The sequence below is a fragment of the Mustela putorius genome, unplaced genomic scaffold, assembly GCF_011764305.1.
Source record: "Mustela putorius furo isolate JIRA1106 unplaced genomic scaffold, ASM1176430v1.1 tig00003834_pilon_pilon_pilon, whole genome shotgun sequence".
NCBI lineage: Eukaryota > Metazoa > Chordata > Mammalia > Carnivora > Mustelidae > Mustela > Mustela putorius.
In genome coordinates, this window is record NW_025421987.1 from 92828594 (window position 1) to 92850937 (window position 22344).

Here is a 22344-nt window from a genome sequence, read left to right on the forward strand (position 1 = left end):
AGTAAAAGGGAGATGTTGCAAACGGGCGGCGAGGTGAGGAAGGATGAGAGGAGTTTGCTGCCGGCAGAACACAGCCCGGGGTCTCCTCCGTGGGGAGCGGGCCACCAGATCAGATTCTGAATGGGCATTACTCAACACGGGGCCTGGCACCAGTGACCCAGTCAAGGCTTGTAGGCACTCTTTTATTCCCAGAAGTACAGAAGTGGCTCAGCTGGGCCGGCCACGCTAGCTGTGTGACCTCTGGCAAGCTCTTCACGTCTCTGGGCCTCACTTTCCTCATCTGTAAGATGTGCTGGCTGAGGCACATAATAACGCAATAAACCTCAGCTGTTATTGTTACAGAGGCGATGGAAGGTCAAATGGGACAATGTGACAAATGAGAAGAGAAACGCTCCCTGTGAACACCGTCCAAAAGTTTGCAAAGTATTTTCGAGCAGTTGAATCTGATTTTAGGCCTGTGACGTAACCCATCTGCCCCTGAACTCCACGGTGGGCTGTTTAAAAAAAACAAAACAAAACAAAAAAATCCACTTGCCTCAGAAAGTTTTGGGGTTACAGATACTGTATATGTGAGGATGTATCCAGCCAATATAACTATTAGCCCGAATATTAAGTATAAAATTTCAATTCACAAAACACACATGGAAGACTGCCCAGAAGCCCAGGAAAAAGTGGCAGCCACCTTGTTGCTCAAGGAACTGTGCTAAAGAGCGCCCTCCACCGCTTGGCATTTGTCCACCCGTCATCAGCTTCCAGCGTGCTCTCACACCCTTCAGGCTCTGTGGCTCTTGCGTCCACTGCGAGTTTGTGTCTCCCCCACTCAGAAACTGGGTCTGTGAACTCCTAGCCCAAAGCGCACCCCCCCATGGATCATCCTCCCCACCTGTAGTGAGTAGCCCGTAAATGCGAGGGAGAAAGGCTTGGAAAAATCTTACATTAGGAGCCTGATGAATTCTTTTTAATTTTCAGTCATTACTCATTAATATGGCCAGTACAGGCAGACTGAGGGCTAGTATCATAGCAAATGAAAAGCAGAAAGTAGCTCTATAATTACCCTAATGTTTCTAACGGAGTCACACAATGGGCACAGAATTATGTATGGGGGGAGGGAACTGTGTTAGACACCTTTGAATCTCTGAAACGGTGTTACTTGGAACCGTGGCAAATGAGCAGAAAGTATTTAAAGAAGATAAAGATGAAGTCTGTATTTGGTGTCCTACTTAAATTGCATAAAGATACCCAGTTGTCACCGTCAGTGTAAACTGTCTTCTCTGTACCTTCCACGCTGCACTCAGTGCACCGAGCCCGCAGCCTCGAGCTTTTGTAACACTAATAGCATCAGGGGCCAGGTCACCAACCCCTACTAGGGGCCACACTGCTCTAGAGTTCAGGGAGTCACCCTTCAGGGGGCTACAGGGGGGGATCCGGGCTTCCCTGTTGAGTCCTAGGACTTGATGCCATGACTTCCTCCAATGAGAACAAAAACGACTCTCCATACCTCCCCTGGAGAAATAAGTACCCCCAAACCAACTACCCCGACAAACCTCCATGTTAAGCCCAGGAATCTCAAAAGTATAGCTATCTGATGCAAGTTTTTAGTGTTAATGAGAAAGATGGTTCCACTTCCGGAATCCTAAAATCATAGACTCGGGCCACCCAATTTCCTCATTTATTGATGAAAAAGTGAGCGCTGGACATGGGTAGCGGCTTACTAAAGACAACACAGTAAGCAGGTAAGCAAAGTCTCAAATGCCTATGGTATCACAGGACAATCCTCCAACTCCTGATACACCTGGGAAGCATCCTTAGCAATTTCTAGTCTTGTGAAGCAGGCTAGGCTGTCCCATCCTCAGGTCCCCACTCAGCTCTTCCATCCCAGCTGGTTTTTGAGTAGAGCTTGGTCTCCCCAGCTTTAGGCCCAGCCCTCCACTTGGCTGCCGCTGGTGACAAGTGCATCTCTTACCTCAAAGATCTCTACCACTCATAACAGGTGAGAGACAAACAGGTAAAGGAACATTTAAAAGCCACCAGAACCTTGCAAACTTGTTGCCCATGACCTATAACGTTCAGTCTCATTTCTTTTCTGAGGAAGTTACTAGAGTTTCTGCTTCCATCCCTGAAAGCTTCTATTCCTGAAATCAGAGATGAAGCTCTGCCCCTCCATTCCTTAAGAGGCCATCTTCTCTGCCCACCCAACACCCCAACCCTCCCTCCCCTGGACAGGAGGGAGCATTTTGGTGAGGGGTCGGAGGACTACACAGGACAGCTCTTCCTCAAGGGAAAGACTTCCTTCCAGCTTTTTCTCACCCAATTATAAGACAAAAAGGTAAGATTAATAAGAAAGAATACTGGTAAGAAATCTTTTCTTTGACATCTCAGAGAACATTCAGAAGCTCTTCTCAGTCTCTTCATGATCCCTTCTGGTATCCAACTCATCATGAACTCAAAGTTCACCAACACTCTTCACAAAATGAACCAGTCACCAAGTCCTGGAGGCTGGGTGATGGGTAGGTGAGTGTGGGATCTGCTAGGACCTCTCTGCATGGCCCCCACTTCTCAAGAAGCCTGGAGGAGCAGAAGTCTCTTCTTAATACCCTAACTTTGGGTACAGGGCCCACCTCCTTCATTTCACCAGCAGGTACCCTGCCTCTAGCACCACCCTAAATTCTCAGATGTGTTAGTGTAATCGTAAACTCCTATGCGGACTTCTGAGTGTGCGAGCTACATTCTCCCACACCTCTGAGCATGTATCCCACTCAACTCCATGTTACGTCTCCCCTACATATGTCCCTGTTCCTCTCTTCTGGGTGAAAATCATTATGGATAGAGAATTTAAAATCTCCACTTTATTTCAATTACTTTAATCCAGGCAGCCCATCAGCTGTGGCATTGATTGGGGAGGGGGCCCTCAGTTCCCTTCCTGAAGGCCCCGTGCACTGGCTTTACAGAGTGGCTGGAATGAGCATCCTGTCTGGCCAATCCTACCCTTTTCTGAAATGTCTGGAAATGGGCTCCTGGGTGACTCAGCCGGTTAAGCATCTGCCTTTGGCTCGGGTCATGATCCCAGGATCATGGGGATCCAACATAGGGCCCAACATGGGGCTCCCTGCATGGTGGGGAGCCTGCTTCCCCCTCTGCCTTTGCCTGCCACTCTGCCTACTTGTGATCTCTCTGTCAAATAAATAAATAAACAAATAAAGTAAGCTGGGGGAAAAAAGGATATTTAAAATAAAAAAGAAATGTCTGGGAAATTATTAAAGGAAGAAAAAATTTCTTCTGGTTTCCTGGAAAATCTACCCTGGTTTATTTACAAACCTTGAAAAAATCATTAAGAGTTCCATTCTACCTAGGCAAGAGAATGCAGAACCCAAATGTTTGCACAAAGAATCACACTAGGTCTCTATTCAGACAAATTTATGCTACTTCTCTGTATACAGGCTGACCCACTAATCCTATTTTAAAGGAGGGGGGCGGAAAAGATTTTCAGTGGAAAAAATGGATGAGAAGGACAGTTTCATGTACAGGCACATGTTCTATTGTACTTCCCTTTACTGCACTTCGCACATACTGTGTTTTTTTGTTTTTGTTTTTGTGTTTTTTTTTTATAACAAGTTGAAGGTTTGTGACAACCCCGCAACAGGCAAGTCCATGGGTGCCATGCTTCTAACAGCATCTGCTCACTTTGTGTCTGTGTCCCATTTTGGTAACTCTTGCCGTATTTCAAACTTTTTCCTCATCACTATCTTTGTTACCATGACGTGTGATCAGTTACTTCCACTCGCTGGAAGCTCGGATGATGCGTAATTTTTTAGCAATGAGGTATTTTCTAACTAAGGCATGTGCACTGTCTTTTTAGACATAATGCTTAACTGCACACTTCGACTGTAGTATTGTGTCAACACAATTTTAAATGCAGCGGGAAACCAAAAAATTCATTTAACTTGCTTTACTGTAATAATTCCCTTATTACAATAGTCTAGGACCGAACCGGCAATATCTCCAACGCAGGCCTGCATAAAATTAAAAGATGAAACACATTCTTTTATCCCTGTTTGATTAACAAAGAAACAGGCACCGAAAGGATAGTCTGCTCAAGGTCACACAGCTATCCTGTAACAGACTCCGGTTTGCCCGACTCCCAACATTTTTTCTTTCCCCCATGTCACCCTGTTTCATGTAAGCCCAGAGGCTGACACTCCTATTTCTTTCCTCTTCTGTGGCATTGAGGCCTACCGTCCCTTGAAGATCCAGAAGGACAAAAGCACCAGTATTTTCCTTTCAAACTGTACAATTTACCACAGAACCACAGATCTTGCCTACAAGGACAGCCTCACTGAAAAACTAAGTCCTCCTTGCAAGCCTGGTATAGGGTTTTACAGGTGTTAGCAATGCCACAGTTGGCTCGTTACAGAGTATCTCAACAGGCAATAATGCAATGATTTAATTCTTTGCTATTTGGAGTTCAACTGAGAGGTGTCTTCTGTGTCACTGCTGCAGCTTGCTTATGGCTATGGGACCCCCTCCCTTCCCCGCAGGAGCAGAGGACATGGGATGAAAGGAGTGGAGCTGCTCCGGACAGGACAGGGGTAAAAAGTGGCTGGAGAGAGAAAGCAGGGGAGAACCCACAGCTCCCTTCTAGTATTCCTAAAATGAACATCAAGGTACAACAATAAAGGATAGATCCCTCCATGAGAGACAGACACAAGGAAAGAGAAGATGGGGGAGTTAACAGCAAACATGCCCCATTGTACCAATAGACCACACAACTCTGCGGGGTCCAGGTGGTATTAAGTTGGTTGCAGACGACCAAACTGAGGCTTGGAGAGATCGCCCATCTTACTCAATATCAGCAAGCTAGTCAGTAACAGCAGCAGGACAAAGACCCAGGTTTGCTGACTCCAGGCCCAGGGTTCTTCCTGATCACAAGCCTCAACAGAGATGGTCAGGAGGCCTTCTTCACCTCGGGCTGAGGTCCAAGGTTTCTAGGCCCCATCCTACTGGTCACTTGCTATACAGCAGTAGAGAAAAGCAAGCACCATGACAAACAGAAGAAAGCGTGGCACTTCTAAGGAGGTACTTACTGCTCAGTACCTGGTGACAAAGGCCATATAGGAAATAGGGCCCAGGTCTTCTAAGTTTTTCAAGCTGGAAATCTGATTTTGTGAAAAATCTCCCAGCTTTTTAAATGTTTGCTCTAAATTTGTAGAAACACTAAGTCCAATTAAATACATGTACAGAGGGACGCCTGGGTGGCTCAGTTGGTTGGGTGGCTGCCTTCGGCTCAGGTCATGATCCCAGCGTCCTGGGATCGAGTTCCGCATCGGGCTCCTTGCTCGGCGGGGAGCCTGCTTCTCCCTCTGCCTCTGCCTGCCTCTCTGTCTGCCTGTGCTCACTCGCTCCCTCCCCCTCTATGCCTGACAAATAAATAAATAAAATCTTAAAAAAAAAAAAATACATGTGCAGAGAGGCACCTGGTTGGTGCCTTAATCAGTAGGTTAAGTGTCTGCCTTCGGCTCAGGTCATAATTCCAGGGTCCTGGGAATGAACCTGCATCGGGCTCCCTGCTCAGTAGAGAGCCTGCTTCTATCTCCTTCTGCCTGCTGCTCTGCCTACTTGTGCTCTCTATCTCTCTGTCAAATAAATAAATAAAATCTTAAAAAAAAAAAAAAAGTGCAGAGAAAAACTGAGCTTCACAGGTAACCAGTTCTAAATCTGATGCAAATGTAAAATAAGGAGCCAGCCTGGATGCTAGTTCCTGAGAGATCACAGAAGCATGGAGCTATGGGTGCTACAAATCCATATGCTCACCAAGTATTCGCTCTAATGCCTACACGCTACTATTTTTCAAACAACATGTTGATACGATTACAAAAAAATTCAAGGTAATTTGCATGGTTAACTAGATCCATTGTAGCTTTCCATAACTACTCATTTTTCTCCAACAAACTGACAGGAAAACTATAACCACTACCATTTAAAGCATTGTAATGTTTTTCACTGGAAAAAAAAAAGACCCTTATGTTTAGAAAAGGTTGGAAATGACTAGACTAAGTAATTTCTAAAGTCCACATTTTTTTTTTTTAATTCCATGCCTACATGCTGCAGAGAGGTGGGAGACAAGGGGAGGAAGGAAGACAAGCCCCCAACCACACCAAGGTATACTCTCAAAACTCACTACCTATGGGGCCATCACGAACTCCTCATGCACGGTATGCCCCCTAACTGCCGGAAGGAAAGCAAAAGAGCCAACACGCTGCCAATACTTACTGAGCCCCTCCCAAATATGTCTCAAACAATCACATTCCAGGCAAACAAAAAAAAGAGGAAGAAAACCAGATATCCCAGGGAGAAGCATCAAGCTTTTATGGCAGTGGGAAAAGCCAGACATCTGTCACGAATAATTACAAATTCATAGCCGACCAGTGCAACTAAGACACCTGTGAAGGCAGAATGCCTGCTTAAGAGAATTTGGCTTATTTGGGGATGGCCTGAAAGGCCTCCCTAGAAAGAGTTGATTTGATGGTGCTGAGATCTTCCGGGTAACAGAAGTCAGTGAACTGTGTGGGCATGTGGTGGGAGGGATGGGGCATTCCAGCAAAGGGCCTCCGTGGGTGGCAATGTGGTATTTCCCAAGAACTGAAAGGCCAATGTGACTGCAACCAAGTCAGGGAGGACATCTGAGGAGATGAGGCCAAAGAGGCCATGGGAGACATGGGAGGCACTGAGGCCTTCCTGTCACACTCAGAATGTTTGGGACTTTACTTTGAGAGAGGACAGTGTCCGTGCCTCATACAGGGCCCACCTCACAGCGGGTATACAGGAGATAAATGGTAGAACTGGAAGGGGATGAAGCCAGAGATGGGAGTGGCGGGGTCTCCCAAGGCCTTGTGAAACAGGAGTGTGAACTTCAAGTAAAGAATGACAGGCTGCCCCCGAGGAATTTCAGCACATTTAAAAGATGACTCAGCATGGACAGTGGATTAAAAAGATGCAAGACTGGAAACAGAAAGCCCAGTGAGCAGATTACTGCAGGATTCCAGGAAACAGATGGTAATGGCCCCCACTAGGGTGGAGATGAGGGGAATGGAAAGAAGGAAGTGGGGTCCTAAAGGAGGCAGAATTGACAGGCCTCCGTTCCTCGTCCGCTCTGGGACAGGAGGACGAGCCAGGGAGCTCAGGATGACTGCCAAGTCCCTGTCATGGGCACTTGGGTGAATAGTGGTGTGGTTGACTGAGGAGGAGCTGCTCTGGAGCATAAATTCACTTTGAACACTCAATTTGTGGCACCTTGGGGTCACCCAAGTGGAACTGTCAAAGAGGCAGTGAAGAGTTCCGGGCTGACCAAAAAATAGCACCGAGAGACTGCTTAGAGACAGCGAAGGAAGAAGAGACAGAACCAGTCACCAAGGGTTGGACAAAAGAATTCAAGTCTGTCCCTCACCTGGAAAACTGAGAAAAAGGCAAACACCAGGAAGAGTATGTTGCCACAGACGCCACAGGAAGAGAGCTCAGGAGAGCATGGCCAACCTTGCCAAACTGGAGAGGGAACGACAAATCACAGCAACAGGTTCTGCTTTGTCTGCGTTCTTCCTTCTGGACTTTGGTCATAATCTGTATGGTTTTTTTTTTTCATCGTCCATCTCGTCCTAAAACTTGTGTCAACAACATGAAGGTTTGTTCTGCGTGGAGTTCTAATGCCTCACGGAGAACTTGTTGTAGAGGTCTTCCAAGATCTCCGGTGAAAAAACAGAGAGCACATGCACGGATGTCTCAGAAGGAGAAACTGTAGTTGAAGGGGGCAGAGATCATCCCTAGGGCAGAGAGCTGAGGCGGTCCACAGCGAGAATGGGATCCAGGAGACAGGAACAGGGGTCGGTCGGTCTTGAATGACAAAAATACTGAGTAAAATCATTTACCATCTGTCCTCTCTTCCTCAAGAATTAAGGATGATAAAATCCTCTCCCAAGAGCTGCTGCATTGTGCAGATGGGTTCACCAAACTAGGATGCTTCCGTTCCTACCAATTCTTCGTTGCAGGAAAACCACGAGTCAGTGGGCTGGGAATGAGGCTGCCCTGAGGATTCCAACTGCAATGCTCTGTAGCACGAGCGCTAGGATCTCAAGAGGTTGCTTCATCCCGATGACTGGCTTTGTAGCACGATGCTGAAGACAAGTCAATGTACAAACATCTGCCCTGACAGAGCAGGGAAACTGGACAGGGCTATTCTTTACCTTAATAAATAATTACTCGCTTTTTAAGAACAGCCCAACACTAAAGAGGCAGATGCTTTGGTTCACATAAAGCCGAATTCAACGTATAAATTTTTATTTCAAAGTAACTTTGTCGAAAGCACATATGGCATCTGCCTTTCGCCGAAGAAAAGATCCGCTCCCTATTCTCCCCACAACGATAGACTACATTAACTATGTCCTAATTAAATGTTCTAAATCTGGAACGAAACCCACCGGGGAGGGGGGTGGAATCAGGAGAGAGAGGGGAAAAAGGCTTCACAAAACCGCCCTAATTTACTGAATATCAAGGGCCCAGTTGACCTTTATACAGCTTTACGTCAATCACTTAGCTGGGACACACCTTCCTTCTTTCAAAATGAGGAGACTGGGGATGAGATGAGATTTGATACAAAGGACTTTCCATAAATACAAACTACAAGTATGACTGTTGCCCAGGAAGGCTAAATGGCAGAATGACGAGTCTCTGGACCAGAAACCCAAACAATGGTAGGAGCCACCAGTCTGCAGGGTAGCGCGATCACTATTTTCCCCACCCTGCCCAGTCTTCCCTTCTTTCCAACCTCCCCACGCTTCCATGCCAGCAATCAACAAACAGCCTGGGAAAGTAATGCTCCTTGACTTTTGGAGAGGTGCAAGGAGTGGAAGAGGCAGAACTCCTGGATTGGAATGGCGCCCCCATTGCCAGCTTGAGCAAGTGACTTAACTGCTCAAGTTTCCTTACCAGGAATCTGGGGATGGTAACAGTTCCCTCATCACAAGATCGCTCTAAGGATTCAATGGGTTAATGATTTTAAAGCACCTGGAACAATCGCTGGCCAACAGCGAGGGCATATTTCCCACCACCACTACTCTGACCTTGAGCAAGTCACCGTCCACCATGGGGTTAAATTTCCCCACTGGCAAAATGCTGGGGTGGGTGAACTGATCTGAGGAAGATCCCCACTGGCTTAACTCGTCTATAATTCTTTGAATCCTATTACAACTCTCTAAATCCTCCTAAGGCTCAGAGCCCTCAGTCCAGCAGCGGGAAGCAACGGTGGTGGTGGTTCTCTTTTAGGCCCCAAGAAGACACCCTAGCCCCTGGAGCCTCCCCTCGTCCCAACCACAGGCTGGCCCGAGTCCTGGGTTCACCGAGCCAGCCCCTCCCTTACTACACATACAGACTGTTCAGAGAGGACAACGTTCATGGCGGCGCTCAAAGCTGTGGAAATAGCACAGATGTGACAAAAGGACACACTCCACGGGAAAGAAACCAGACAGGAAAAGACAAGGAACTGTCAAAAGACAAAGGCAAACACAACAGACCTTACGTCCTTCCTCTAATAGCAATTAAGAGAACTGCAAATGATGCAAGGGAATGTTCCCTACCTTGAAGCACAGCGCGTCTTCAGTGACTCGCCCTCCCTTCACACCCAGATGGACCCTTCCTTCCGGGGGAGCAGAGGCTACCAAGTGACCACGCTCAGGGGTACCTTTCTGAGGAAGCAATTACTTGCTGGACACTTACCTAACCTACAGTCTGCCCAAAGGTAAAAATCAGCATTCGCAATGTTCAAATCCCCTCTCCTTTCTGGGGCTTGTTTCCACTTCTGAAAAATGGAGGGAGGAACTTGGGCTAGGTAGCTTCCAAGTTTTCCAGCAGCATTAATTCGAACTAATATTCCATCATTGATTTCCATTTTGCAGGAGGGTTTTTTTTGTTTGTTTGCTTAATGAGATACAAAAGAAAGTTTGTAATTATTTGCTGCTTTTGCCTGAAACTAGATCTCTGGGGTTCAAATCCCCATTCTACCAGTAACTCTGGGACACTGGGTAACTGTCTAACCTCTCTGTGCTTTGGAATGCTCATCAGAAAATAAGAATAGGAAGATGACCTTTCTTCACAGGAGTGTGGTTAGGACTAACTTAGTCAACATATGTAAAGTATGAAGTATTTAGAACTATGCTTGGAGCATGGTAAAAAAAAAATCAATTTCAGGGGCACCTGGGTGGCTCAGTGGGGTAAAGCCTCTGCCTTTGGCTCAGGTCATGATCTCAGGGTCCTGGGATCGAGCTCCACATCAGGCTCTCTGCTCAGCAGGGAACCTGCTTCCCCCTCTCTCTCTGCCTGCCTCTCTACCTACTTGTGATCTCTCTCTCTGTGTGTCAAATAAATAAATGAAATTTTTTTAAAAAATTAATTTCAGCATAATTATTTTCAAAGTTATACAGACAGCTTTCCATTCAAAGGGAAAATTTATTTGGTATATTAGAATATACAGTGTGCTAGGACTAACACACACACACATTTGGCTAGTGGACAGAACACCTGCGTTCTAGTGGTGACTCTGCCCCCAAACTAACCGCATACTGTTGATGAACTACTTACTGCCCCTTCCTGGGCCTCCGTTGCTAGAGCAGACAGCACAAGGATGTCTCTGAAAGTATTCAGATCAGAGGTGATACACCGGGAGCCACAGTATACTATGTGACCTCCAGTTTTAAACCACATGATGTTCCTTAAATATTTTTAGTAATGTTCAAAAATCAAACATTCATGTAATGAATTCGTGTAAAATCCAGATCTACTGGGTCTCTTAAAACGTCCAAAGTCAGATCAGCCCCGCCTCCTCAGCAGTGGTTCTTCAAGAGTGTGGGCTCTGGACCAGCAGCAGCAGCAGGGCATCCCCTAGAAATTCAGTAGGAATGCAAATTCTCAGGCTGGACCCCAGACCTCCTGAAGAAAAAGCTCTGGGAGCAGGGCAGGCCGTCTACTTAAACAAGCAGGAGGCTGGTACACCATAAAACACAGCAGTGAGGAACGGCTGGTGGGCTGCCAGGCACAACGCCCCCCCTTTAGACAAGACGGGAGAGTGATGGCTGGCAGCCCCAGTGCACTGCCCACTCCACGGCATCCCTGATTCGGACACCAAGGACCAGCTGGCATTGCTCGAGCTGCCCACCGCACTCACTGTCCTTACCGCCCGGTCCCTGGTGGGCTTTTGGCTCACCAGCCCTGATCTCGAGGGACCGCCCCTTCTGACAGCAGGGTGAGGGGTCCTTCCGCACGGTGCACAAGCAGGACTGCGTTGTTCCGAATCCCAAACAGAGCCCGTCTGGGAGCGGGGCTGTGCACACCAAGGGCACAGTTGAAAGAACAAACTGTTGAGTTTCCTTTATTAATCACAACACAATCCACACAAGCAGCTGCTATTAAGAACAGCTGCGGCTGCTAAAAGGGTGATCTTGAAGCAGCCTAGAAAGTGCTTACAAGTTGAATATCGGGACCAGGCACATGCAGACTTGCAGTCTATTGGCTGGGTTCCTCCCCACCGTGGGAGCCTCTCTCCTGACCAGAAATCCTACTGCCTCCACTATCCTGGGAGGAAGTGGGGTGGGGGAAGGGGAGAAGGTTTTTAGAATTAGCATAATCCAGAGAATTCGAGGTGAGCCTCAGAGGGCTGGAGTTGGATCCCACCTCAACCCTGCAGTAACTGTGAGTTACTTAACTTCTTTGGACCTTGGGTTTCTTCCTCTGTGAGAGGCAGAAACAACACCTACTTCAGAGGGTTGTTGTGAGCAGTCAAAATGAGATTAGGCACCTGGAAGTATTTTGTAGACTATGCAGGACGAGATACAAGTAAAGCCTTATTAGGATCCCATGAAAACTGCCTGTTTGACCCATAAATCATCTAAGATAGGACTCACTGTTTCCAGCCTGGGGCTATCAAGGGTGAAATCAGAAAATCACAAGACTACAAAGGGCCTTTTGAAGACCTGTAATCCAACCTTTCTACATTGTCCTCCTCCCCCTAATCCCTGAACACTGTGAGCAAGTGCCTGGCCAAGGGTGGAGCCACCTGGAAAACCTCGACCTGCGGGAGTTCCTCATAGTCCAAAGTAGGCAGCCCATTCCCTCCACCTCAAGCCGAATCTGCACACAGACCACTCCTCCTTGGAGAGGCCAAGTCAGACTTGCTATCATTTAAACAGCAAATTTACCCCCACCTAAGGGTCTCTGGATATGTTCTGTCTACCTAGAATACTCCTAATTTACTTCGTCTTTGCTTCAGATGGTTGGCTCCTTCTCACCTTCCCATTTCAAATGTCTCTGCTTCACTCCAGCCTATCCAGTCACATTCTCTAGCATAACTTTCTGTGCTTCTTCAATAGTGCACGCCCCTGCTTATTTGCATACTGAAATCTTACAAAATCTCCCAGTGAACCCAAGTCCCGTGGAGGCTGTGACCTTGCTTCTCTCATTCAGCACTCTGCACAGTGCAGTAATGAACACGAGCACACAGTAGGCACTCCCAATTGTGTTGAATGAATTCACGAATGGATGCTTATACGATTCTACACACATTGTAGCTATACAAACGCTAGTTGGGAGAACCAGAAACAAAAACAAAACTTATACCACCTCCCATTACTGACTCAACTCACCAATACTAATAATGTCTTCTTGCATTGAGGGAAAAATACGAAAAATAAATAAATTGAACAACAGCTCCCCATGCTAGCTTTTTTCATAGCAGCACTGTACCTAGTTATCTGTCCCTTTATTTTGTGCAGAGGGCACTTATGAAAAGACACTTAGGTGGACAAAAAACCAAGTAGCTCTTTCCTAGAGACAGGGCCTCACATAACAGCATAATTACAGAAGTCCTTAAAGAGATCACACAGCGGCAAAGCATCACCCAGGTCCATTGTGAACACCATTACAGACCCTAAGAAGAGCTGGGCAAGGCCTAACAATCAGACCTGGAGAATGCAGACCTATGGGGCAAGTACTTACCCATCCCGATCTCAGCCAGGATCACTTACTAGCTATCCTCGGCCCAAGGGGAGAGCAGAAAAGCCCAAAGGGGAATGAAAACTGCTACCCTTGCCCTTGTTTGGGAATCCAGACTCAGCTCGACAACCCATGGAAGACATCTAACAGTGGAAAAGCCCACTGGCTCTTTGCAGACCATGCGCTGTAGCAGAAGACACTAGAGATCTGGGTTGAGTCTTGTTCCATGACAACGTACTCCATGACCTCCAACTCATCACAGAGTCTCAAGCACCCCCACCTGTGAATGGAGGTTAACAGTTCCTACACTACTTCCGAAAAGCCTGTCCAGAGAATACCATTCCACATCAAATGCAAACATGATTATAATCTATAAAGCACTGCACAAAGCTAACTTATTATTACTGATGGCGAGGAACAGTGGTCTATAATAAAGAATTGTTGGAATTCAATTTCAGAGTAGGCATCTGGAAACTTGGAAGCTGCCTGATAAGCCTATAAAAAGCCTTCATGGGAAAGATAATTTATGCCCTCTCTGCATTTCATGAAGCCCCAAAGGTGGAACTTCCATGCAGGAGTTCCACCGAGACCCCCACTGGCTATGAAGGAAAAGTGAGGATCTACAAGAAAGGGGACATTCCCACAACTCACTGTTTGCTGTTCTTGGTCAAAAAGCTACAGCAATCTGGGTGGCTCAATGGGTTAAGGTTCTGCTTTCTGCTCAGGTAATGATCTCAGGGTCCTAGGATTGAACCCCTGCATCGGGGTCTCTGCTCGGCAGGGAGCTTGCTTCCCCCTCTATATCTATCTGCCTGCCTCTCTGCCTACTTGTGATCTCTCTCTCTCTCTCTATGTCAAATAAATAAATAAAATCTTAAAAAAAAAGTTACAGTAATCAGTTGGCACATTTCTTAAATAGCCCTATGATAAGCCTTAAGGTTATTATTCCTGGAAGGGAGAAAAAACTAACAAATAAAAAGACTGGATCAAGATTTTCTTGATTCCAGAGAAGACCATTATGCTAGCATGGCTTTCCAGAAGGGAAAATTCTTAGAGACAATGTCAGAAAGTGCTCACTCCTGAAATTGAGGCTGAAATAAGAAGCTTCAGATAGAAAGGCTCTTTCAGAGTGAATCAAAGAACTTAACACTCTGTGAGCACCGTGTACCCCACTGAGTGCTGGAAAGATAAATAAGCCTTAGATTCTTTAACCTAGCCCAGGGAAGAATGTGCTAAGGGCTATAAAAGGGGGAGATGGCAGGTGTTAGAAGAACACAGAAGCAAGGTAAATTTTTTTTCTCCTTGGGAGAGTTATAGGAAAACTTCATGAGTCGAGTGGCCTTGGAATCGGAGCTGAAAAAGGCAAAGGAACCAGAGGTAAGGCATCATTGCTTAGCAGCTAAAATGCTTAACTGTCTCTGTGACAGAGTTTATCTTGACAGGCTGGTGAGGCCTATGGGCTTCTGCAAAAAGAACGGTATATTTAGATGAAAATGATAAAAGTACACAGGACTTTAAAGCAAATCAATATTAAAGCAAAAACACACATTTAAAAAGTACATTTGTGATAGAATACAAGTGATTCTTTACTACTGCATTACATGAAATCTTGCAGCAAGTCTAAGAGACACCATCATTTTACAGCAGCAATAAACAACTTTATAATGTAAACTGAAAATATCTGATTTCTAGCAAGAAACGGAAAAAAGATAGGTACTGCTAATACTCCTATGACTTAGTACCTCATTTTATAATGGAAGGAAAGTACTATATTTCAGTTAGGGATTAATAAAAATAAAGCTGTCATTTTTCCCATTCAAGTTTACTCAGTCCATGTTATTACTGCCATAGACCTAGGTTAAGAAGTTCTCATAGAGAAAACAGTCAGAGCAAAGGAAGGAAATGGGACGTGGGTAAATTCTGTAACAGTCCAGAGCATGCAAAGATACAGCTAGGAGATGGCCCTGGAAGGCAGATAAAACCCTCAGGAATCAACAGTGTCAAGGTTCAACAATTATTAAATCAGATTATTAAATCGATTATTAAATCAGATTATGTGCTCTAAGTTCTGGAACAGTATCTTCTTTTGGAATAAGAGATGAATGAAAGAAGCTAGGAGAACATTTGTTTTAGATTAGAGCTCCTTTTTCTAAAGTGTGGGAGATGACAGCATATCGATAAATTTACCAAGAGAAATCATGCATCCATATGATGCAAAACTGTGTGCACGTAAGTATGAGTGGGTTTACGTGTGTGTATAAACACAGATGTCTAGGGAGAAAAATGCATGTCAAAATATTAATAGTGATTTGAATGGGGGAATGATTTTGCTTTATTCTTTGTATTTTCTATAATTGGAAAATGGGCAAAAAGAAGTCCCAAAGAGGCTAGGAGACTTATTGTGGGCAACGCACATCCCACACAGTACAAAACAGAGCTGGTACTACAGACATGTCCTTCGCTTGTCCCGCACAGAGATTTTCAGATTTAGAACTTAATGCACCCGAACACACAAGATGGCTATAATTATTCACCCCAACTTACATATTCAGAAATTGAGGCTCAGAATCTAAGTGACCTGCCCAAAGTCATACAGCAAATAACACGAACAGTGGGGGCCGGAATCCAGGCCTCCTTCCACTCCTGACAGCAGAGGAGTGTCTTTGTCAAAAGCAACGGTTTCATCAGCCTGACCCTGGTTAAGTCCTAGCTCTGCAACTTCCCTGCTGGTACACTTGGGAAGTTCCTGAATTCTGCCCTGTAATTCTTTTTCCAAGGGTTATGGTGCCAATTAAATGATACAATGTTGTAAAGACCTACAACAACCTCTGGTGCAGTCGCCATGCCTCCCTGCCTCTGTCCCAGGTGGAAGGACTCTGTTTCCAAGAACTAGGAGGCATGTCTGTTCATTCGGCTCAGCAGCCTGGTTGTAGGCTCCATGTCAACTGGAATCATATTCGTTGCGGAAAGGAGCAGTTCTGTTGGATGGGAAATGCACGGCATCAGGCCTAACACTGGACAGGATATCAGACTGCTGATCAGACAGTATGGGGAGCTCCCAGAATTCGGATTCAATAGGTTTGAAAGGGGATCAGAGATTCCAAATTGATTAAAAACAAACAAAAAAAGAGCTGCAGGAGAGTCTAAAGAGCTAATATTCAATGACAAGTTCTCAGCTTAACAAGAGAGAATCTAATGTTTCTATGTAAGCAAAAGGGGGCCCAGTCTAATCATGAGCAATGCATTATCCGATGGGCAACAGAACAAGGCATTGTGGGAAGACCCAGAATCAACAGTTCTAGGATTCTTCTGTCAAGGGCGAAGGTCAACAATGCCCAGAACCACCAAGGAAGTATTGAGACCAACTGAACGAGCAGCAAAAATAAATATCCAGAGGGCTCTCCCTGCCCTAGATGCATAATACTTTCAGTGCTGGAGTACACTTCAAATATGTTCTTGCCTGTTATTCAGATACAGCACATTAGTGACTAGAACTCTAAGGGGCTTACCAAGACTTGGAGGCCCACGAGGCAATGACAGAATAAATTCCCTCAATAAATATTGCTGGATAAATTCATTAAGAGAAAAATGGCATTCAAACAAGAGAAAGGCCGGGTCTCAAAACAGTCTACTCGGAAGACACAGAAAGTGCCTAAAAATATGGTAGGTCTAGCAACTCTCAGAAGCACCCCACTCTAGGATTTGGAGATGGCTAAGATGTATTTATGGACCTAAATGGACACAGAAGCCAGCAAACTGCTTTCAGGGAAGTTGTAGGCAAAGGAGAAGAGGGAAGGGTCTCCAAGGGCCTATATGAATTTCTCCAAGTTTCTGCTCACTATGCTATCCTCGGGACCCTGCATCTTGTTCGGCCACCAGTACAACATTCAGTAAATATTTGTTGAATGCAGAGGCAGGGGAATACTTATCTGCACAAATTTTTGGAAGAAAATGACAAACACTGATGGATTTATGCAAAGTGGTTAGCACAATGGCCAGAGCACGGTAGGAGGTTAACAAACGGCAGTGCAAGGTAGAATTAGCCATGACTTCCACGGCCAGAGCCCATATTCTCTTAGGCTGCCTCTAGTGGTACTCCCCAGTTCTTTCTGAAACCAACTTACAGAAGTAATCCCAGCCTAAATTCACTAGATGTTCTAATAATGCCCATTTCTTTAAATAAATAATAAAATCATGTATACATTCCTTTTCCGTTTACAAAGCTACCCATATTTAATAGATGAAAAAACTAGGATCACACAACTGGCAAAGCAGCAGACTAGGACTAGAACCACAGATTTCCACATTTTATTAGAATGACCATTTTCTCAACTAGAAATTCAAACAAGTGCTTTTATTATGGAATAAAATACTTGAACTCGGGTTGTTCCAGAAATCAGCTCAGATGCTTCCTGGATCACTCTAACAGTGATCGCTGAAATCAGAGACAAAATCCTGAAACAAGAGGTAGCATTTTTTTTTTTTTTAACCAAAGCCCGTCCTTGGATGTAATGCATTTACTCTTAATAGTTTCTCAAGTAGGAGAGGAGGAACATGCCTGAGAGGCAGGGTATTGTGAGTTTGAGCAACATCTGTACGATTTATTAGCCCTGAGACCCTGGGAGGGCCTTAACCCCAGGAAATTTCAATATCCTCATCTGTTTAATGGGAAAGTAATACCTACTTCTAAGACCATGCAAAGTTCTTGGCACTAAGAAGGCAATCATAAATAAGAGCTGTCCTAATAACTATGCCATGGTATCTACCATTTGGACTATAGGATAAGTGACTGCTTGTCTCCTCCCTGGCTTCTAGTTTCTGCCTAGCTCCTGTTGTGCATCTGTCCAATGGGGACACAACCAGGCTCCCTCCAACCTCGCAAGGGAATGAAGATAACAAAAGAACTGGCAGAGACATTATGCAAATACCAAATATTATTAAAACATTAATGAACTCTGGCAATTTCCCTGAATTTTGATAAATGGTGTTTATTATGCACTGCCAGCCTCTCACACAATCTGGGCTCTCAAATATTAACTAGATAATAACAGCAATCAGTCTCCTAAAAGACCAAGGTATAGAGAAATAAAGAGTGAGTCTAGATGTTTCCAGCCAACATCCGCCTCAAAGGAATCAGAATATCTGTACAAACACAGAACGTCAGGACAGATCACAGTGACCACCAACAGCCTCAGACCAACCCACAGCCTATCCAGAACTCTGCTTTGATAGAACAATGGACTTTCTTGGGGCTGACAGGTCACTGGTGGTGACAACTGTCTACCATCAATTTACACTCTTCTGCACAAAGTTGCCTCCAAAGTAGACCCTTCAAAAAAAGGCCTGAGAACAAGCCTTCAGTCCAGACTAACAATTTTATACAGAGAAAGTAGCTGCTCCCCACCACCCCAGCCGCCTGAAAACAGAGGTAGCGTTCTCCACAGCTCCATTAAAGGGACTTCCACCAAATGCCTCTACCATTTCACTCCATGCGAGGGGATAATGTTTTTAAGCTGCAGACAGTCCTCAGGTACACACAGCTCAGACAGAGGAAGAACAAAGCCAAGATGAGTTGTGCCTCCCTGCCCCCCCCAAAACCTCCCAGAAATGAGGGTCTGGTGCCACCCCAGTGACACCTTAACAAGCTGAGGGTCATTAAGACACCTCATTTGCATATTCATGAAAGACTCAAGGCTGTGGCAAGTGAAACAAAGTGCACAAAAAGAGATTTTGTTTTTTAAGCCAACGAAAATCCGCTTTAGAAAAAGTAAATCCACACGGGGACCCTAGCTGTCGCCAAACCTTCACTTGTCTAGAGCAGCCAGCACCTCATTAAAGGAAGGCAGGGAACTCACTAATGAATGCAGCACCACACACAGGCAAAGCCCATTTTGCCATCTGCCTTCTAGTGTCCAGAGGGGCAAAAGGCTTAAATGACACTCTCCTGAATTTTCTCTCCTGCAGGTGGAAATATCAAATTCCCAGGGGGACAAGAAAGCCTTCTCTCACAAGGTCAATTGGATAAAAAGGGATAGAAGGTAATTTAGCTTACCTGTCAACATAATACCTCTGGTGACATCAAACGCAGGTATACATTAAGCACCCTGGAATAATTCACCCTTCATATGTGGGTGAAGGTTTGGCTCAATCAGTGTCTCAGTCATGGGGTTAGCATAGAAGTTCCTAATGAGCTGGGTATCTAAACTTACTCCTCCTCCCCTCCCCTCCCATTTTCTGTTGCATGATTATCCTGTGTGATGGTGACCCAGAACCTTTCTCTAGAAAACCACCTAGAGCAGAAGACACCAGGCCTGATGCAGGGGGCTGTAACAACACAATGGCAGACTTCCATTATTTATGTCAAAGAGGAAGGCCATGATTAAGCAACTGAAATCACTGCCCTGAGCCTTTTCTGCGTATCCCCACCCTTCTGCCAATCACTGAACCGGTTTCCAGATCTGTAAGCTCACTCCCACCAGGTTTGGGAGTTGTTTAAACAACAACAAAACATTTAATTCATACAGACGGTTGAATGGCAGAGTAGCTCAGAAGAGAGCTTTTCAACCCCATACAGGATTTAGGACAACTTGGGCAGTGTGGAGCAAAAGGTAAAATCCAGCCCCAAGTTTTCACATACTTTTTCCAACTTCCCAAAGCATTACTATTACCGGCCCCCAAACGTTCAATCTGTAAAAACCGCGACTTGGACTAGGGCTTCGGGGAGGAAGAAAACCCAGAGGAAAGAAGGTAGCCTAACGACAGAACCAGCAACGACCAACAGCCGGCTGTAATCCAAGTAAACTGTAGCAGGAAAGCAAAAAAATTCTGTCTTCCTCTGGGGTCAAAGCCCTTTTTCAAAAAAATTTTCCACGACCTGGAAAACTGGCTGAGGATGGATTTGTAGAGGGCACAGAGCCGCGTGTTAGGACAGCTCCACACTCGAATCCCAGTTCTGCGCAACGTTAACGGTCAGGCCACGTACTGCATGCCCCCAGGGTTGCACTAGTGGAGCCACAAGCTACGTGGGAGGGAGGCTCCCAGCAGCGGACACTCCTACACCCCAGTAGCAATCATTCGAAGGACAGACACTTGCGGAGGGGGTGGGCTCCAGGTCTGCTTAATTATTTCCCTTCACACACCATCCGACAATCTGTTGAAGGACCTGTAGGTGCCGGGCTCGGGGGTGGGAGTGGCGCCGTTATTCTATCCCCCGCGGCGTCTCCGGGATTCGAAACTCAGGGCGCCTCCCCGGGCCGACGCATGGACAATACACAAAGAGGAGGAGCCCGGCGCTTCTTGGGGTCCGAGCTCTCAGGCTGGTCATTTTCGAGCTGGGAATCAGAAATTCCGAGCTCAGCGAGAGCCCTGGAAAAGCACAGGAAATGCTTCCGAGCGCTTCAAAGGGAAGTCGATTTGCAAATCAAAGTTGCACGAACTCCAGGCGCCCAGCCTACTCGAGCGGGTTACTAGGGAACACCCAACAAGTTTGGTCACCGGGGGCTTGGCATGACAGCGCCGCGCCGCAAGACTAGAGAAGCAACTTGTCGCTCGGGCGCGGAGCCAGAGCCCCGAACTGTCTCCGCGCCCCAAGCTCCGGACGGGACCCGACACTCGGCGCTCATCGAAAGGCGCAGGTCCGAACCTCCGCAGCCAAACCCCTGCATCGAAAGGCGCCTCGGGGTCTCACCTGAACCGCGCCGCTTCCAGGGGCTTCCCTCCGACAGTGAGATGTTTCGCCACGAACACTTCAGCAGCTTACGAGCCCCCCGGCCGGTGAGAAATTAACAAAAGAGCCAGCGAACGGGGGTAAAAGGACCCGGCGCAAAGTATACTAAAGAAGGGAGCTCCGCTTGCGGCGGAGAAAGAAGGGGAGGCGGACCAGGGATGGGTTCTACCATAGGTACCCGGCTCCGGGAAGGAAACCAAGAAGGAAAGAGAGCATGAGAAGGGGGAATGGGTTCTCTACCCCGCTTCCCATCACACACACACACACACACACACACACACACACCTCTCCCCCTTTTTCCTTCTTACCCAGCATGGAAAAGATGAAATCCTTGGCTGTGTGAATCTCCAGCGCTCTCTGGTCGTCGTATTCCCGCTGGTCGTGCTTCGTGAATTCTTGGATGAGTTTGTTCAATTCCTCCACCCGAGCTCCTGACCTGAAATCCAGCTCCGGGAACGCTGGCTTGTTGTTACAGCCCAGGGAGGCTGCCTTGCTGGCGGTGGGAGCCGCCATCTTCATGCAAAACGCGCCGAGTAGCAGCTCCGCGGCGGCGGCGGCACCCACCCCCGCCCCCCACCCCGCCCCCCCGGGCCTCCTCCCCTCGCCGGCTCCCTGGCTGCGGCCCCGGCCCGTGGGCGGGCTGGCGGGCGGGCGGGCGTCTAGGCGGGCGGTCCCGGCTCGGTGCGCCCCGGGCGTCCCGGCTTCGGCAGCAGCTGACTGCAGCGAGGGTGCGTGTGTGGCCCCGACACCCTTCCCTGCGGCCCCACACCGGCCTGGATGCTGCAGGTCCCTGTCCTCCCCCGGCCCTAGCCGGCCGCGGCGACAGCGGTCGTGGAGCCTACCGAGCCTCCCTCGGAGCGAGGAAAGTGAAGTGGAAACAATGTGAAATTCACCAGCTCTGAAATCAACAAGCTGCCGGCTCCGCGGTTACGGAGCCAGCACCAGCGTCCCCATTTAAAGGGACAGCGCACCCAGTGGAAAGAAAAATAAATAAATGACAGAGGTCTGCGCGCCTATGCCACTTGCCAATCTGTACTCGGGCAGACGGGCGAGTTGTGGACGTATTCTTTCTCAACCTCCACCCCCTTTGGGGGCAGGGCTTGCCAAGCTCATTCAAGGAGACGGGAGTCTTTCTCTGTCTGATTTTAAGGGCGGTGTTCTGAGCGAGGGCATCTCTACGGGGAGCATTTCCATCTCAAAAAAACCAATCTTCTGACCTTTTCTGCAAAGATTGCCAAACATGATAGAATTAAGCATATCAAAAATAGTGCCCACCACGTGCCATATAGATACTCCCATTAAGCACTACAATATCCCTATCTTTGCCCTAGGTAATGAATTTTCCTGGATAACACCTTGTTCAACTTAACATATAATGAGTTAATGAGGCACAGCCTGCTCTTTAGAAAAACTGAAGTGTGGTTGAGGGGTATGGGGGAACAGAATGAATTGCCCCAGGTTCACAATGAATGTTGAATGTCCAGATGAGAATTCTCTCATTCACCAAACACCATTTGAGCACCCACCATCTGCCAGGCAGACTGCCAGAATCTGGGTGGATGGACAGGGATAAGATAAAGGATTTCTTGCAA

The 22344-nt window shown here is 46.8% G+C and overlaps 1 protein-coding gene across 1 annotated transcript in view; it reads right to left on the minus strand.

The window, feature by feature from the left end:
- Positions 1-21797, minus strand: part of MB21D2 (Mab-21 domain containing 2) — a 111304-nt gene extending 89507 nt beyond the window's left edge. The window contains exon 1 of the mRNA XM_004745276.3: positions 21061-21797. Coding sequence (XP_004745333.1) covers positions 21061-21271 — 211 coding nt within the window. The 5' untranslated portion in view covers positions 21272-21797. The remainder of the gene's footprint in view (positions 1-21060) is intronic.
- Between the last annotated feature and the right edge of the window lie 547 nt (positions 21798-22344).